Here is a 17,391-nt window from a genome sequence, read left to right as displayed (position 1 = left end):
GAACTACCCCCTGTGCATGAGCGCCTGGAAGCTGGGGCCTGCGCTGGGCTTTGGCAACACAGTCGTTCGGAAGCTGGCCGAACAGACGCCGCTCTCCATGTTGTACCTTGCCTGGCTGAACAAGGAGGCCGGTTTCCCTCCAGGCGTCATCAACATCATCAGCGGATACGGTCGCGAGGCAGGCGCCGCCCTCGCCGGACACCCGGGCGTCGACAAGTTGGCCTTGACCGGCAGCACGGCCATGAGCAGGGAGGTCATGGGGCTCGCCGCCGGCACCCTGAAAACCGTCACCGCTCGAGACGGCCGGCAAGTCGCCCCCCTGATTGTCTTGGACAACGCCGACCTCGACCGGGCCGTCCGCTGCTCCCGCGAGAGCACGCGAGAGCATCATGAGCAAACGGGGGTTGCGCATCCTCGTCCACGAGGCTGTGTACGAGCCGTTCTTCGCGAAGTTCACCGCCGCCGTAGTGCGGTTCCGGGCCGAGGAGGAGGCGTTGGCGATGGCCAACGGACTCGCCTTACGGGCTGGGCGCTGCCGTCTTCACCAGGGACCTGGCGAGGGCGCACCGCGTCGCGAGGGAGGTCGAGGCCGGCATGGTGTAGGTGAACAGAAGCAATGACTCGGACGTCCGGGTGCCGTTCGGCGGCGTGAAGCAGAGCGGCATCGGGAGGGAACTGGGCAAGGGCGGGCTGCTGGGATACTGTAACATGGAGGCGGTGCACGTTAACTTGACGAGCGAGTGAGGTCGCCTGGAGGGGATTGCTGGTGGGGGACGTCTGATAAGGACTGTGTGCATGAATACTTATGTATGTTCTCTCCCAGGTAGTCTGGTTTCGTTTTGTAGAACACTTTGGGGAGGAGGCCAGGCCAGCACTACCAACTAGGTAGATAGACGAGGTGAATAAGGATATTAGACGTATTCAAGTTTACCGCTTGTGGAGAGTCGATTGAACGAATGTAGCAAGCTGAGATTGCGAATCAATTCATCCAAAGACAAGGATGTTCCATCAGCTCAATTATACGGGAGGTAAGTCTTGTACATAGAAAGAGTGTGAAGCTATTCACTACCCGCCCTTAGCTGCATTGGCCAAAACCACATGTCTTACACAAGTTTTTGATTCCCTTTCGAATTGGTTTCGCTCCATGCTTGTTTTATCAGCTGAGAGCTTGCATCAGAGACTTCCAGCCAAGTGTATCAAATAAACAAAAACACCTGGGGGTTCACGGCATCCGTATGTCGAACACATGCCACTGATTCAAAGCTTCCACAACGCCTGTAATCTCTGGTCTCCGAGCAAATCTCACCGGTAGAGGCACTACTGTAAGTGACCGATGCTCATCAATGGATAGGATTCGGGGTAAAACGGAGAGATTCAAAGAGGAAGCTGTAGTCCCTGTTCTGCGGGCCTATCAACCTACCCAGTTTGAGGAAAGAGAGAACGAGATACGCTTCATACATCTTTCCTTTTTGAGCAGCTGAAGCCGGGACTAGATACCCTGTCAATGCCTGCCTTCGGCCATCGACATTCTTGCTCGCTTCTCGTCCAACATTTAACTTGCCAATGTTGACAGACACAACATCTGAAACTCACACATGTAGTAGCTAACTTCCACTCTCTGTCTGGACGGGCACAACCCCATGAAGAGAGCAGGTCATAACTCGACACAACCTAGCTGCCGATTGTTGGCTATGGTAAACAAAAACAAGGCAGGTATATACCCGAAGCCTACGTCGTCATCCAGGTAAGTCGATGCGGTTACACCCATTGCCCTCCTGAGCATATTTTCTCTTTCCTCTTACGCCGGAGCTTACATTTCGTCTCAACATCCAGCCCAGACGGCGGCCAACAACTTGTTCTTCCTTTGCCTTATGCTAATTACCTGCTGTGCCAGACTTAGCTGACTCTTTCAAGCCGATATCGTGCCAGATCATCGCGCTTTCCTTCAGCTCCATCGTTGGTGTGCCTATCTCACAAAATGCCTCCTTCCTCCACTCACTTCACTTCACTCCTTCAACACCTTTCCCCTTTCACCCTACATAAAGCCTGGAGAGACATGCCTTACATGAAGGTCTTCTCGACGTATGCCCTAACCTTGTCGTGCTATCTCGGTGCCGGGAGCGACTGCGTCGAGGTGGTGGCCAACTACGACTCGGACATCCTCCAGACCTGGCGCCTGCAGAAGATGCTACAGCTGTTCGGTCATCTGGTCGAGCAGCTGACCTCATATTCCGCTGATTCGACGCTCAGCACACTTGAGCCGCTGACTCCGGCTGATCGGACGCAGTTGTGGGCGTGGAATCGGACTGTCCCGAAGGCGGCAGATGGCTGCGCGCACGACGTGATCGACGCCCAGTCGCGAACCAACCCGGATGGCACACAGCACGAACGAAGCATAAGGTCCTAACCAAACACCCAACGGCAACAGCTACTTGGGTCATCTTCGTCTGATAGTCTCATCACCAGACCAAAACAACTCATCTCCGCTTCGACTCCAACACAACAACTCCGTCTCAGCCTGTCAAGATGCCCAGGTCTTCGACTCTCCAGGCTTCCACTCCAACCTCTCCTCAGTCCGCAGCCTCGGCTCTCGCCGCCTACAGGCAGAAAATCCTAGACCGCCTCCCCGTCTTCGTCTCGGCCAGCTACCACGACGCCATCCGCGACGTCATCCAGGCGCAGGTAGACGCCCCGAACCTCGACTGCCGGCTCCGCTGGGTCGTTGAGGTCGCCTACCACAACAATACTGAGCCCATGTCCCACGAGGTCGTCACCCTCTGCTACCCTTGCTGCTGTCGGTTACGGCGTCGTGAATCACACCAAAGCCGCCGCCCGATGTGAAAAGCGCCCGGCCACAGCCGTTGAAAACCTTTCCTTCCCCCCGGCCGCTCGCCGTCCTAATCCCCCAATCAACCCAGCTCTCGCTCGCTTTGGGAGAAGGAACACGTCGCGTCTTAACTCCCTCGTCGAGAGCCTCAGCCTCAAGAAGTTCGCCAGACCCAACGCCGCCGCTTCCATCCCTGGAGACCCCGGCTCGTTCTACGTGGGTCCTCTCCCACTCGCCTCCGCCTCGCCCTTCTCCCTCGGCATCCCGGACACCAGGAACGCCCCCGCCCCCGCAAACATCCCGGGCAACACCTTCGAGAACCACTGGACCGTCGCCGAGAAGGCCTCCAACACGCGCATCGCCGAGCATCACCAGCAGACCCGCGACAAACCCCGCCAGGCCGCCGCCCGACAGCCTCTCGAGGACGACGGCGCCGGGATTAGAGACTTGGCTGCCTACGTCGCCGAGTCCCACGGCCTCGTCGCTCGCGTCCGACTCAGAGCAACGCCTGACCCCGACGACCACCGTGAAGACCGAGCGGGAGCAATAGCTGCAGGAGGCAGCAGCAGCAGGAGGCAGAGAAAGTTGAGGTCTCGGTGGCAAGTGGAATGATCGGGGTATTGGACTCGTGAGATTGCATTTCTCGCTCCAAAATTGCCTCGCGGTTTGCCAAGCTTTCAAAAGGGGGGGTGGGGGGGTCTCACGTAGTCAAACACGGGCATGCCTCGTCACTCAGCTTTACCGCCATGTGTATTTTGAGGAATAGCGGGCATACACTACATAAATATACGACGGCCAGAGACAGCAGACAGCAATGGCGGACGGACGGAGGGAACCGAGTCGGTTTTCAGAGGCTGCGGGGGGGGGGGGTAAGGACAGACATTTAGGACGGACACGATACCCGCCTCGACGAGGTTTGATTGTATGATAGTTGCCTCGTTAGGAGGCATAGAGAGTCAGGATGAACACGCCGCCGCCAGCAGAGGTCTAGAAACCAACGGGCATCTTTGATAGGTGTCCATAAGTCCCACCGAAGTTTTTCCCTTTGCTGAGGAGGGGAGAGTCCCCCCTCTCTTTCAAGACTCGAAACCGGGACGATAACAGGCTCATTGCGAAATGACCATTCAGGGGGGTTGAGAGAGCTCACGGTGCCGGTTTCTACAACAGGTTCAAACGGGAGACGTATCAATGTCTGTCTTCAATGTCTTGCTTCATTACCATTATCACATTAAAATCGCCGGACTGCTCCGAGACAAGCGAGAGGCGAGCTACTTGAGGACCACCTCCAAAAAACAATAATTCAGGATTACAAAAAACATGGCCGGCATCGTATACTTTTGTGTCCTCGTGAATTCCGGCGCCTATTTGTCGTTTGAAGGTAAGAAATAAATCATGTACTGCCCCTTTTCTTTTCAAAATGGAACAATCCCACACACCACCCATCATCACTCGTGGCGTGACATGTCGTGGAGGAGGGGTGTGGTGAGATGGGGAATAGGGGTTGGGGTGATGGGTATGTGCAGCAGAAGCCGCCATCGCTCTTGCTCTTGATCAAAGTACCACAAATAGCACCGACGGTGCCCAAAGTCCATAGGTATTGAATTCGGCCACGGCCTGCGGACGTTGTCGTAGCGGGCGGGAGCAGCGGCCGTTGTTGTCGGTCCAGAATTGGAATACTGATTTTCTTAGGATCCTGCTCGACATCCAAATGGTTAGTCTGTATACAAATGAGGCGGAACGAGGCCATCCTGCTGTCAATCGTTCATCAATCGTTCAACTACTTACCACAAGTGCCAAAGCCGGACTGGCAGCCGGTGCCGCAGAAGGCGGAGGTGCTGCCACAATACCCATAGGTCGAACAGCAGTTGCCGAAGGCCGAGCCGGCGCAGGTGGCGCCGCCGTTGGTGGGGCCGCAGTTTCCATTGAGTGAGACCTGAACGTTGGCGCCGGTGCCGCTGCATCGGCCAAAGTTGCTTTGGCAGCCCGTGTCGCAGTGGGCGGTGGTGTTGCCGCAGTAGTTGTAGGGCGAGCAGCAGTCTCCGAAGTTGGAGCCCAGGCAGTTGAAGCCGGCCGTGCCACCGCACTCGCCGCTGGTCGAGAGCCTGGTGTTGGTTGCGGCTGCCGGGTTAGTGGAGCTGACGCGGGTTGAGGCGGCGGAGGACGCCGGGGTTCCAGCGGAGCTGGAGACAGAGGAGCCGGCCGAAGAGCTGGACCCGGCGTTGCAGGTGCCGAAGGCAGACTTGCAACCGGTCCCGCAGTGGGCCGCACTGTTGCCGCAGTAGTCGTACTGAGAACAGCAGTTGCCGAACGAAGTTCCCAAGCACGTCCGTCCGTTTAGGCCACCACACTCGCCGTTAATCGAAGCCAGAAGCGAAGAGGTCGGGAGGGCACCGGTGCTTGACGCGGTCGAGCTCCCCCCGGCGGCAGCGCTGCTGGAACGGCTGGAGGAGCCGGTAGACGAGCTGGCAGACGAGCCAGCAGAAGAGCTGGACCCGGCGTTGCAAGTGCCAAACGCAGACTGGCAACCCGTGCCGCAATGGCCAGAGGTGCTACCGCAGAAGTTGTATTGGGAGCAGCAGTTGCCAAAGGCAGAGCCGATACACTGTCTTCCGTTGCCGGAACCGCACTCGCCGTTCGTGGAGACGGGCCGTGTGGACGTGGATGACGCAGCAGAGCTAGACCCAGTAGCGGATCTTGTACCGGTGCCAGAGGAAGAAGTAGTGGATCTGGTGCTGGAAGCAGTGCCTGAGGAGCGCGTGTTAGACGACGAGGTAGAAGAAGAGCGTGTGGACGAGCTCGAACTAGTGGTCGAGCGGGCAGAAGTGCTGCTGCTGGTACTGCTACGTGAGCTTGAGGCAGAGCCAGTGCTTGATCGTATGGAAGACGAAGAAGCACTGGTCCGCGAGCTTGAAGTTGAGGTCCTTGAGCTTGAGGCAGAGCCAGTGCTCGATCGTATGGAAGACGATGAAGCACTGGTCCGCGACGAGGAAGTAGAAGAAGAAGAAGTGCCGCTACGGCTGGATGACGAAGATGAAGAGGTCCTACCTGAGCTAACGCTGCTCGACGAAGACTGGCTTCCGCAAGTACCGTACTTGGACTGGCAGCCCGTGCCGCAGTAAGCGGCTGTGCTGCCACACCATCCGTTCTTGGAACAGCAGTTGCCAAAGACTGAGCCCTGGCAGGTCTTGGCCCCGGTGGCTCCGCAGGAGCCGTCGAGGGAGACGGCGAGGGCGGTGGATGTCGACGTGCTGGATGTCGACGTGCGAGTGGAGGTGGTCCTCGACGAGGACGTGCTGCGCGTGCTGGAGCAGGCCAAGGGACTGACAGCCGAGATCTTGAAGTTGTAGCCGGGGACGTTGCCGCGGTACCAGTTCTCGGGGGGGTCGCCCAGGCACTCACCGACGGTCACGGCCTTCCAGCCGTTGGCGACGATGGAGTCCAGCATGTGGTTGGTAAAAGTTGTAGCGACCTGTTGGTGGATGTCGTGCTCGATGTGCAAGTAACTGCCGTTGCAAGCCGAGCGTGCGATCATGGCGGCATCCCACAGGTTCAGACTAACCTGGATTTGGCTCGGATCAGTGTGGAGGTATCCCTCGGTGTCAAGATCGAAGTAGGTGATGTGGTAACCAAGATCCACCATTTGCTGCTGACACTCGGCTCCGCAAATGGAGTAGGGCGGTCGCATGTAGGTAGGGTAGAAACCAAGAATGTCCATGAACGCGATCTCATTATACACCATCTGGTTCTTCCGCTGCGCTAATGTCATCTGGTCCAGGTTCTCGTGCGACCACGTGTGGCTGGCGATTTGGTGACCCTCGTTAAACATGCGCTACATTCGTCAGATGGGCTACTTGGTTGAAGGGGCGAACAACATGAGAGGACTCACCTGGATGACATTGCGGTACGCCACGTTGATCTGGCCCTTGCCAAGGTTGTTGCCGGTGATGAACCACGTGGCAACGGCGCTGTGTGCCTTGAAAGCGTCCAACATGGCGGCAGTGTAGATGTAGGGACCGTCGTCGTAGGTGACGGCGACGTCGCCGTCATTTTCACAGGCGTAGATTCCGACGCCGCCGTAGGGGATGCTGCCCTTCAAAGGCCTCGCATCGTTGGCTGTGTCGGTGCCGCTAGGCTTCTGGTTGCCGTCACAGCCTGGACCGTAGCTGATTTGACAATCTGGTGCTCTGCAATATTCGGTGCCCTGTCCGCACCATCTGTCGAGTGTTAGTCGTTTTCGACTGCCAGAGAAGAACAACACGGTAAGATGGGAAGAGGGGGGACCTACCCGGCAGATGAACAGCAAAATCCATCAGCACACCTTCCAAAAGTACCTCCACACTGAACGTTGTCTCCCAACTTGATGGTGGCGGCCTGTCGGGGTGACAAACGGTTTGCACGCTCGCCACGAGGCTTGTAGGCTACGGTTGGGGGGTTCCATGGCTCGTATTTCACGCGCTTCTGGCGCAATTCTTCCACGTTCCTGAGACGCGGCAACACCATGTTCATGTGAGGCTCATCCCCGTGAGCGTGAGCTGCCTCTAGCCCGGCGAGGGCGGCGAGCAACACGGGTGTCAAACGCATTTTGACTGGTGCAGCTGGTGCGGTACAGTGTAAGTTCAAGGTGCGGATGAAAGTAGAGTCTTGAAAGGAAAGGGGGAGAATTCAGGCCTGGGTGTGATGGAAGGACTCCTAGGCTTCTTATCATACAACTAAGCCACCTGGATAGAGGATACCGAGATTAAAAATTCCTCCAGGAACCCGTGTGGATTGCCATGTTATATACAAGAGCAATGGGGAAGGAGAAACATAACAAAACGGCCTCGAGGTCCTCCCCCTTCCACACACACACGAAGATTGGCGATGGCGGCGAGAGCCATGCCCCATCGGTTAAGAGGACCGAGCTGTTCGCAATGGAAATTGGAGGATCAAGAGGCAGGCTATGCGGTTCGGCAGAGTTAGCGTGGCGTCGAGACCTCAAGCTCGCGCGGTCCAGGACGGGGTGAGTATAAAGCGAACGAGCCGAGTCCATCATGGAATGAAGACGATGTATGACGCGCTTGGCCTCGTCTACCCGCAAACCGGCCCACCCGCCCACATGCCTAGAAAAACCGTCGTATGTCGCCAAGAAGGTCCCATCGGATCAAAGACGCGATGACAGTCTTGGAGGGGGCGACCATGCCGAAGACAGCAAAACGGAGGGTGCAGGACGGCGGGGAGAGGAGTGGTCATGATGTGCCGATCAGCGAGAGAACCTGGAGAGAAACGAACGAGAGAACCAGAGCACAAAAAAAAAAAAAAAAGAGAGGAGGCGAGCATGAGGGCAACGACGGTCAAGGCGGGTTAGGCGACAAGCCACCGGCTGCGACTGTGACGGACTGACGATTGAGTTGGGGAGACCAGGGCAACGCCAATGGTTTCCGCAGACGCACTGACGGGCTCTAAGAGGCTCGAGGGAATAGGGTACGCCGGCCATCGTCTCGGGACCTTTTCCTCGCGAAAGGAGGATCGGGGACAAGACTGCAGCGGTCGATATGAGGCGAGGCAAGGTAGATGGTCCATGATGGAAAGAGATGGGAATAGATGGATGGGGTGGCGCGCTTCACAGAGCCAGTCGAGACAGCACCCGTTCCATCCGTCTGTCTCACTGCTCTTGTTTACCGTGACCTGCCTGCTTGTTAGTACTCTGCAAGGCCATCCAAGTGGAAGGGGAAGAAGAGTCTAGAGACTAGAGAGAAGTGAAATAACAAACCTAACTGGCGGCACTAGCCCGAGCCAGCGGTACCTGGCAGTAGTTAGTGCTTCTGTGGGTTGTAGCCTGTAGCTAATGTAGACGGAAATAAATAGAATTAAACGAAGACGGTCGGAGCCGGTTGATCCCTATCCCATCTCTCACCCACGCATTCCTTGCGCCGTGCCTCTTTCTCCTCTCCCCCCTAGCCCCTACACCCGCAGCGCTTACACCAACTCACTACCTTAGTTATTATAGCTTCTCCGTGGACAGGACCTTGGACTCTGAACCGTAGACAGTAGTAGACAGACCGTGTGAACGTGGGGAAAGAAGGCCACTCGGCCTTGGCATTGCTGCACCACATAGGTGTGGCCGGTCCCCTGACACACCTTCATTCTGACGGTCGTGTTTTGGCCGTTCTCCTGTAATTTGCATCTGGCTGCGCAGCCGCTATGTAAACAGTCTTCGTCCAATGTAATCTAAGGTTGGCATTGACATGTTTCTTTACCCGAAAACCCACCCGTCTCTCATCCTAGGAGCCAACCAAGCGTTCGTCTCTGCAGTGCGAAATGGATGGTAAAGCCCGTAGGCACCCATACGTAGGTAGGATACGGATACCGTGTACCAATATCCCACTCATACCTACCCCTCGGGCTGCAAAAAACAGACGCGGCTGGTTCAGAACAGACGCAGCTGATCCGGCACTCTGGTCCTGGCATTGCATCTACCTACCTACCCTACACATCACATCACGCCTCTGCTTTGGCATCAAGGTACGAGCGAGGCTCAGAGCACCAGCTGAACCTTGCCCGGAAGCGAACAAAGACCTGCAGCGGCATCTGCACCATGTAGGAGCATCGACTCCATTGTGCGCATCCATCCCCCGTTGCAACCTGTCGGATGAGCGGCGAATATTTCGCGTTGGCTATAAATCCCGAGAATCGGGAACGCGCCGACATGGTGAAGGTGTACATGTAGTAAGCAGCCAGTCGACTGGTCTCCGGGAACCATGCCGCCCACTAGGTGCTCAAAGACAGACTCATCTCGTTGGATTATTGCCGTTGGATGTTTTGCCTTCGAACAAAATAACTACATTCCACGTCCTCTTTCCCGATCTGTCCGTCATGTGCCGATGCTCCGGCCACCATTGTTGACCAAGATAGCATTTGTTTAAAACTCCGTGACGCCCGACGCGACACCCCTAACCGGAAATGGCATGCCACCCGTCAATTATCCCATCGTCCGTCGCCCTTCTAGGTGACGCCGCGTGTGAGTGCGTGATAATCCCTCCCATATGGCCGTTTGCGACTTCCAAGCCTGTCGCCACAAGCCACGCCCTTATGAACTAGCCGCCGTCAATCGTCCAGCAGCACCACGACCCTTCGAGGTTTCGGGGGATCCTCCTCGCCACAGCCTCTTGACTGCTGTCATACATACCGGTGGCGTTGGCATTGTCGGTGGCCTTGTGTCTCTTGTGTTCGACTGCTTGCCTGGACCCCGAAGCCCGCCAAGCTGACATCCGCCTAGATACAATCCCGTAAATCAACATCATTGCCTGATCTGGCCCTTTGATGAGCGCCTCTTTGAATCTGGTTCGTTTACGAACCGGCTTCTGTTACTGGCTGGTCATTAGATACGATTCGCAGAGGCTGCCTTTGCCTGCGCTTCTGCAGCCATTGCCTTGGCCTTGGCATCCGCATCGTTGGCCAAAGGATCATCTTCGTCATTGTCGCCGGCCTGCTCCTGCTTCTTCTTCTCCTCTTCTTCCTGCTTTCTTTTCTCCTCCTCGCCTTCCTTTTTGCGGCGTTCTTCTTCTTCGGCCTTGGCCTTGGCCGCTTCTTCCGCCGCCTTCTTGGCCTCTTCCGCCGCCTTTTCCTTTTCGGCATCCGTTGGACCGATGCCGCCCTCTTTGTTGTCGCCGTCGCAGCGTTCGCGCTCTAGCTTCATGTCCATGATCATACTGATCTCCGGGCAGTAGTCGAAGATTTTCCTGCGCTGTTTGGGATCCTTCCAAACTTTGTCCGAAAGACTCTGGCCCCCGTCTCGAACATGGTAGCCCATAGGCTTTTCCATGTAGAAGTCCTCCACAGCCAGGGCGCCCTTCTTTCCATGGGCAACCTTTTCGCCTTGCATGACCCAAAGTCGCTTGCCAAACCATTCGTCTTCTGCTTCTGTGTCATTGTATCGCTCCTGGAATTGCAACACTTTTCGGATGGACGATACCCGTCGCAGGGAGAGACCACCGTTGCCCGAGAAATGATCATCAGGGGTTCTGAATCCAGGGTCAGCATAAAAGCAGAAGAAATGGAATGGCAACGGCGTACCTGGGAGCACCTGCCCAGCTCCAGTCAAGCCACTCATTCAGACTCTTGGGAGAGTTGGAGCAAAGGATGCTGTCCGATTCGAACTTGAGGATCCATTCCACACCAGGGAGGAATTCCTCGTAAAAGCGCACATCGGTCAGCAGACGGAAGACGTGTTCTTTAGTGTCGATCTCCCAGGGATCGGGAAGCACCATGAGATCGAGTTTCCCGATGACTTGCTGGTGCTTGATCCCGTAGCTTCGGGCGACGCTGACCACGCTTACGTTGGAGCCGATGAATAGGAACCTCCAGTCCGGGGGCACGACGGAAGTCATGTGCAGCAGCTGAGGCACGAGGTGCGGGATAGGGCGCGGCTCAATGATCAGTGCCAACTTGGAGGCATTGTACTTGGCTCGCGGGTCGTCGGTGGGCTTCCAGTCGACCTTGATCTTAGGGATCTTCTGTCTTGCCTCGTCCAACCTCGATTTGAATTCGGCCTTGATCATGGGTTTGTAGCTCGGGAGGAGGTGGGCAAACCACCATCTGTTGCCCGATGTCAGTGACTCTCTCCCCAGGAAGTGGCGTGTCGCATTCGCAACGGGACGACGAACGTGATGGCCAGCGATGCGAAGAGCAGCAACCGGGTTTTGGTGATGGCGAAGACGCCCGCGGAACCGTTTGAGGCAGCCATGGACGCTAGAGATTGACGTCGAGGAATGGCGCAGGAGGGCCGCAGCGGCAAAAGAGAGAATTGGACAGCGACCGAAACGTTGTTGCTGTTGCGAACAAAGCGGACGAGGAAGGGTTCGAGATGGTCCGGAGCGCAGCGAAGACGAAAACTCTCAGAGTCGGCGAAAGGTCAGTAGCGCGTCATGTCGACCACGTGTTGAAACCGCCTAGAGTGAATGCCAATATGGGCCTGGTTTCGTGTTGTGGGCAGTGAATCCCTAGAGGGATTTCAGCTTTCCAAGGGCTTAGTTAAAGACGCGCAGGAATTCCGAGTGCGTTGGAACTGAGATACAGTTGATCTTGACGTGCTCTGCTCTGATGCAGTCGAGTCGAGTCGACGGGGGCGAGAGACAATTGTCTTCCAAGGGATGGGGGGAAAAGAAACCAAGGGGGTTTGCGGACCGTTCGATAGTCCTGAGCGTACCCAAATGTAGACAGAGAGACGGAAGAGGGCGAAGCTGGTTAGATGAAGAATCGCGGGCAGGCGGCCAGACGCTGGGATCGAATGACACCGAAAACCCACTCACTCGTTTTGCTGGATTGCAGGGTCTTTGGGCAGATGTCGGAGAGAGGGGGGAAAGAAGCAAAGTACTCCCTCCGTACGGAGTACACTCTCAGTGAATAAGGCACAGCGACGCGGCACTTTGCGCAGCATCAATCAAAACCCGGTCCCAGTGTGATGTGAGCAAGCGGGCTGCGGAAGATGTGGGAGGAAAGTGGGACAATAGGAAGTGTTGACGGGGGTTACGGTCGCGGCCCCGCGGGCGGTCTGAGCTGGAACGGCACCCACGCTGGAGTATGGAGGACTGGCGCAGGGAGGGAAGACGCCACCGCCTGGTGACCGGGAAGAGGGTACTTACAGACATGTTTTTCTTGGGTTCTGTGGTCGTACTTGGCTGGTGGGTGTGGCATGCAGGGAAAGGGCTCCTCCCGCATGACCCACTCGCACTGGTTCCTCCCTTCCATGCCCGTGAGTGTGTTCTCAACTTCTCACTGTCCTCTCATCCAGGCGAGTTTTCCTGTCCTGTGGTGGTTGTAGGCCTCGGGATTCTTATCATTATGGTCCTGGAGGGTTTCCCTGGACACATGCCGGATCACGTCTTCCGAGCCGAGCTGGGTTCGTTGTCTCGTCCCTCAACACCCAGTACTTGCAGTGCTCATGGAGAGCTTTCTTCCGTCTCGAGTCGCAACGGTTCGTCAATGACGCCCTCTTCGCCCCAACTTCTGCCGTATGCCGAGAACACCACGATCGCTCGATCCGAGCTGGGCCATTGCCCGCGCACGACTATGTGACACCCCGACTCCAGATGATGTTCGAACGAGTCACTGACGACAGGCAGAGCTGCATCATGTAGCATGCCGCATGTCGCAGAATGCAAGGCAAGCAACAAAAGCGTCGGACTTTGGGGCTGACGGGCGTGGCCCAGACCTGCGTCGCTGGCAGATTGCGCAGGACTGGTTCCGTGCTACTGAAAAAGGAACCACGAAGACGGAATTGAGCATCGGCTTTTCTTCTTCTCTCAGACTCATCCGGAGGCGGGTTTCTCTTTTCATGAGCTGTCGTGATGTACAATAATCTACGCCCGTCCGGCAGGTCGCGACCTTTCCACGCGATGACGACAAGAGGGTACCACACCAAACAGATTGGTGCGCAGCTGAAGCTGAGCCGACTGGAGAGTTGAGCCAACCCGACGAAAGGCAACTTTCAGAGAGGCGAGCCTCGTATGGCCAGTCAGGCAGCCCGTATTGCCTAGCATAGGCCAAACCTCACAGTGGGTGCTGCCGCTACCTTCAGATCAGGGGTATTTTAGGAAGGCTTCTTATCTTTTGGACATTAATAACGTATGCCGGCATGGGGTTGCAGTGTCACACATGCAATACTCTGGAGTGAGTGTACAGGTGCCATGCCAAGGAGCACTACCGAACCATCAACTAACTGGACCTGGAGGCGAGCGATCGAGCTGACACGCTTACAGGCTCCAGTACCACGGTGCATCCATACAGGTATGATATGCGCCCGTTCCTCGTACTGTGACATTCGTGCTTTATTAGTGTTGGGAGTTTAAGTTGAAAGTTGTCCAGATGAAATATGAGACACAATCTAGACACGGCCTCCCTTGTTTGCCCCTGCGCGATGTCTCTATTCCGCTGACCGATCAAGTGGCGAGATGGTTTCGATGTGGCCAGAATCGAGTACGACTACCTGTCCGTAGCACACTAAACCTTCTTACTTATTAGAGAGGAACCGGATCCATGGGGCTCCCGTCGCAGATCGTTGGGAGCAAGCCGCCAGCGCTGTCGGGGAGCGAGTTAGCGACCGCGTGTGCTATGGCGTACCGTGCTATCGGACGCCTTGGCTGACCCGCCCCCCTGGCCTTTAATGCATTCGGGCTCATGGGTGCCACAACCGGCGATCCCGAGAGACCGGCTGACTGTTTGTCGTGCTGCACAAAATGGCCGGGCAAGGTACCCAGAGGTTGGGGTTGGTTGCTGGCGGAGAAAGCTCTGCTACATCGTAGAATTATGCCTAACATCACCTCGCTCTCTCTTGATTCAGGCCGTGACGGTGGGATGAATCCTACAACTCCGAGCAGCTCTCGTCGCTCTATCGCTGGCAGCCTCGTTGCAGGTAGGGGTAATTGGCTTTGCAGTGCCCTTTCGTTTGACGCAGCTTCTTGTCGAGTACGAACTATGGTGGCGTGACATTCCAAATCTGTGTCTGCATTCAGCACCTCGATTTGTTCCCCGAGTTCCAATGGCGGAACGGGAGACATCAGGCCCGGCCACCCGTCGTTCTCATCGCAATCGTTATCGCTATCCAACAGCGCAACAGACTGTCCAAAAACGACAGATGGTGGGTGGGTACCAAAAAGGTACATGCAGATACAAGCCCGGCCGGTACTCGATCATCTCAGGTAGTCACTGTTGCGTGGGTCTTGCATTGCGCGGTTGGACAGGGGCTGGCCGACGACGGCAGCGTGGGCAGGGCAGCAAGGGCGGCCTGGAAGAGGAGAATCGGCCACTGAGAGAGCCGCTGGCCCACTGAACCGAACCAAACCGTCTCACTGGGTTCCCTTTTGCTTGAAACTTCCGCAAGTCAGGACCAGGCCGTTTGCTGCTGTCCCCAGGGCTGGCGTAGACACCCGCCAAGGAAAGGGGAGAGGGTGGGGAAACGCAGGCTGCGGCGCTGCGGTAAGAGGGAGGAAGCAAGGGAACTTGGGGGAGGGAAGGGGCGTCCTGTCTTGACATCGGACTGCTCCTTCTGTCGAGGGAGCTGTTAAGGAAGCTGCCGTCGTTTGTTGCTACCCAATTGGCGATTGTGCCAATCTCACTTTCTTTCTCAACTCCCCCCCCATTGCCCTCGCGCTTTCCGTTTAGAGATTTCCATCTCTCTTCTCGAAAAGACATCCTCCTTCTCCTCTATCACCACCACCACCACTCCGATCTACCTTCGGCTCACAACCCGGTTCTTTCGTTCTCATCATCGTTCGGGCTATGACCAGCCCATCGCGCGAGTAGCTCGTTCTATTCGTAGTCGGCTGACGTCTTCGTCGTCGTCCGCAACATCGGATATGAATTTACTCTTCTTCAACGCTACTCAACACGTCCACGCCGTAGACCTTGCGTAATCCCACAGCGTACTGATCCGACCTGCAAACCACAGCCTTGCCCGCGCTCCTGGGCCGCTCTGGGTTTGAGTCGCCTCGGGCACTGAAATCCCCCACAGGCCGTGCCTTTCTCAGATCGCCACACCCATTTCGTTCGTCCTGGGAGAAAACAACTCCCTCTTCAACCTTCTTGTCAATATGGCCTCCCTACCAAGGCCTACCGCCCAAGGCGAGGCAAACATGTCAGATGTGTGGGAGAAATTGAAGCTCGTTCTCCTCAAGATCTGGGGTCAGACGAGCCGCCGGATGAGGGTCACTGGTGCCTTCGTCCTCTTTCTGTAAGTTGGTTGAGCTGTTTTCGCACCTGTCGAGTGCTGACCTTGCCGTATTAGTGGCGTCTCGGTATGGCTCTCTCTGCCCACGATCAAGACAATGACTGTACCGCAAATATCTCTCGAATACCCGCACTCGCCTTACAATCACTCCAAGGTTGCCCTCCTCATCGAGAACCGAGCCAACCCCATTCTCGCGCCCCTGATGCTGCACTTCATCTCCGTAGTGCCCCCTGATTGGCGCTTCCGCTTCATGGGTTCCATTGAATCCGTCAAGTTCATCAACCAGTCCGTCGCAATTCGCGAACAAGTCGCCGCCGGTAAACTGGACCTAACCTACATCCCTTCCAATATGAGCACGGCTGGCCAAGAGATGATCAGTCGCTTCTTGACGAACCTTTGGCTCTATGAGACGGTCCTGCAACCTGCCGAGTGGCTCCTCGTCTTCCAGACCGACAGCATCCTCTGCGCCAATAGCAAGCAGAACATCAATGACTACCTCGAATATGACTGGATCGGTGCCCCCTGGAACCCTGGCGGTCGCTGGGGAGGCAACGGTGGCCTGTCCATCCGTCGTGTCAGCGCCATGATCGACATTCTGAGGCACCAGAAGCGCGTTGACGGATCCGAGCCCGAGGACGTCTGGCTCGCCGAGCGACTTGCTCACCGGCCGGGAAGCAAGGTAGCCAACGGTACCGTGTCGTTGACTTTTAGTGGCGAGATGCACTCGGGCGAAGGCGCCAAGGTCAACAAGGGAGGGGAAAATGCGACGCTCGAGGCAGCCGCCGGGGGAGAACTTGTCACAGGTATTGACGACCACCGCGAGGGCTTTTACGAGCCCATGGGCTACCACACTGGTGGCAGTGGAATTTGGCTCCACGGCCCCATCTGGGGTACTCCGGCACTGCGCAAGCATATCTGGGAGTATTGTCCTGAAGTCAAACTTACACTGGCCATGGATGCAGCCAAGTATGTGCCTGGTAACTGCAAGGCAAACTGGAAGAGGGGTCTTGAGAGCACAGAGAGCGAGCCTGGGGCAGAAATCGACAGCGAAGTGGAAGCTGATGAGGACGAGGCTGATTCACAATACCCTTTTGGAACTGAGGTCATTGAGGGGAGAGAGTACCCAAAATTGCCACCCAGTCTGATGGCGTGGTGATGCCTGATCATCCCTTCAGACGAAGACCCATTCCCTTTTGAACCTGCCAGCACCATATGCGACGGATCTGGGACAAAATGAACGCAGCGGGCAGAGTTTATTACATTGCAGGCATTTCGGTGGCATGGCACTCGGCTTGGCGTTTGGTGGTCATTTGGTCATACAGGGTGTTCAGACAAGATAGCTTAGGAAATGAGTCATGTAGGCAAGGCACAGATGATTAAGCTTTGACGAACTTTGAGGCAAGATCCAACCTATTGGATATCATTTGAGGTTTGAATTGCAAGGCGGCTCAAATGATGATGTACAGAACGGCGCTGGCAGAGGTGTTCCTTACCCATGTCAAGGTTTGGCCAAGATGATGAATTGAGACCTGCAGACAGCACAGTTGGTTTTACGTATGTAGGTGGAGAGGTAGAGGTACTTGGCTACATAACAGCGGGATTAACGGGTCTAGCACTACTTGTACCAGACAACCAGTTGGCTGCCTATCGCTGTTTTTTGAGGATAACATGTCTGCCTTAGGTAAGAACACTGGCGGGGGAGTTCAATGACTTGCCGCTTATTAGGGAAATGTAGCAAGGCAGGAGCTGCAGGGAACTGAGCGGTTGTGGCCCATGAGGTATTACGCGTCAGGCCTCTTTATGTGGCCACTTGGCAGAAACCTTACTTTACTTCCTGACTGCTTGGTGCTGCAAAAAAAAT

The 17,391-nt window shown here is 56.1% G+C and overlaps 6 protein-coding genes across 6 annotated transcripts; 4 read left to right on the top strand and 2 right to left on the bottom strand.

Annotated features, from left to right (window-relative positions):
- CDEST_01416 (Putative aldehyde dehydrogenase domain, aldehyde/histidinol dehydrogenase) lies at positions 1-936 on the top strand. Its single transcript, XM_062917575.1, has one exon. It carries the CDS (start codon positions 17-19, stop codon positions 605-607), a length of 591 nt encoding a protein of 196 aa, XP_062773626.1. The 5' UTR covers positions 1-16; the 3' UTR covers positions 608-936.
- A 1,120-nt stretch (positions 937-2,056) lies between these two features.
- Positions 2,057-2,407, top strand: CDEST_01415 (uncharacterized protein; the record flags this gene model as incomplete). Its single annotated transcript, XM_062917574.1, has 1 exon — positions 2,057-2,407. One exon carries the CDS (start codon positions 2,057-2,059, stop codon positions 2,405-2,407), a length of 351 nt encoding a protein of 116 aa, XP_062773625.1.
- A 119-nt stretch (positions 2,408-2,526) lies between these two features.
- Positions 2,527-3,439, top strand: CDEST_01414 (uncharacterized protein; the record flags this gene model as incomplete). Its single annotated transcript, XM_062917573.1, has 2 exons — positions 2,527-2,794; positions 2,919-3,439. The coding sequence occupies 2 exons, from the start codon at positions 2,527-2,529 to the stop codon at positions 3,437-3,439; spliced, it is 789 nt and encodes a 262-aa protein (XP_062773624.1).
- Positions 3,440-4,066: 627 nt separating this feature from the next.
- CDEST_01413 (Putative chitin-binding, type 1, NodB domain, glycoside hydrolase/deacetylase, beta/alpha-barrel) lies at positions 4,067-7,408 on the bottom strand (the record flags this gene model as incomplete). Its single annotated transcript, XM_062917572.1, has 4 exons — positions 4,067-4,520; positions 4,613-6,656; positions 6,714-7,041; positions 7,113-7,408. 4 exons carry the CDS (start codon positions 7,406-7,408, stop codon positions 4,513-4,515), a joined length of 2,676 nt encoding a protein of 891 aa, XP_062773623.1. The 3' UTR covers positions 4,067-4,512.
- A 2,169-nt stretch (positions 7,409-9,577) lies between these two features.
- On the bottom strand, positions 9,578-12,281 carry CDEST_01412 (uncharacterized protein). Its single transcript, XM_062917571.1, has 3 exons — positions 11,470-12,281; positions 10,880-11,401; positions 9,578-10,827 (listed from the first exon to the last, which is right to left on the bottom strand). The coding sequence occupies exons 1-3, from the start codon at positions 11,547-11,549 to the stop codon at positions 10,185-10,187; spliced, it is 1,245 nt and encodes a 414-aa protein (XP_062773622.1). The 5' UTR covers positions 11,550-12,281; the 3' UTR covers positions 9,578-10,184.
- Positions 12,282-14,843: 2,562 nt separating this feature from the next.
- On the top strand, positions 14,844-17,080 carry CDEST_01411 (uncharacterized protein). Its single transcript, XM_062917570.1, has 2 exons — positions 14,844-15,533; positions 15,588-17,080. Exons 1-2 carry the CDS (start codon positions 15,394-15,396, stop codon positions 16,684-16,686), a joined length of 1,239 nt encoding a protein of 412 aa, XP_062773621.1. The 5' UTR covers positions 14,844-15,393; the 3' UTR covers positions 16,687-17,080.
- Positions 17,081-17,391: the final 311 nt, after the last annotated feature.

This window comes from Colletotrichum destructivum, chromosome 1 (genome assembly GCF_034447905.1).
Source record: "Colletotrichum destructivum chromosome 1, complete sequence".
Taxonomy (NCBI): Eukaryota; Fungi; Ascomycota; class Sordariomycetes; order Glomerellales; family Glomerellaceae; genus Colletotrichum; species Colletotrichum destructivum.
The sequence above is the reverse complement of the archived record's forward strand: the minus strand, read 5'-3'. Positions and strand labels throughout refer to the sequence as shown.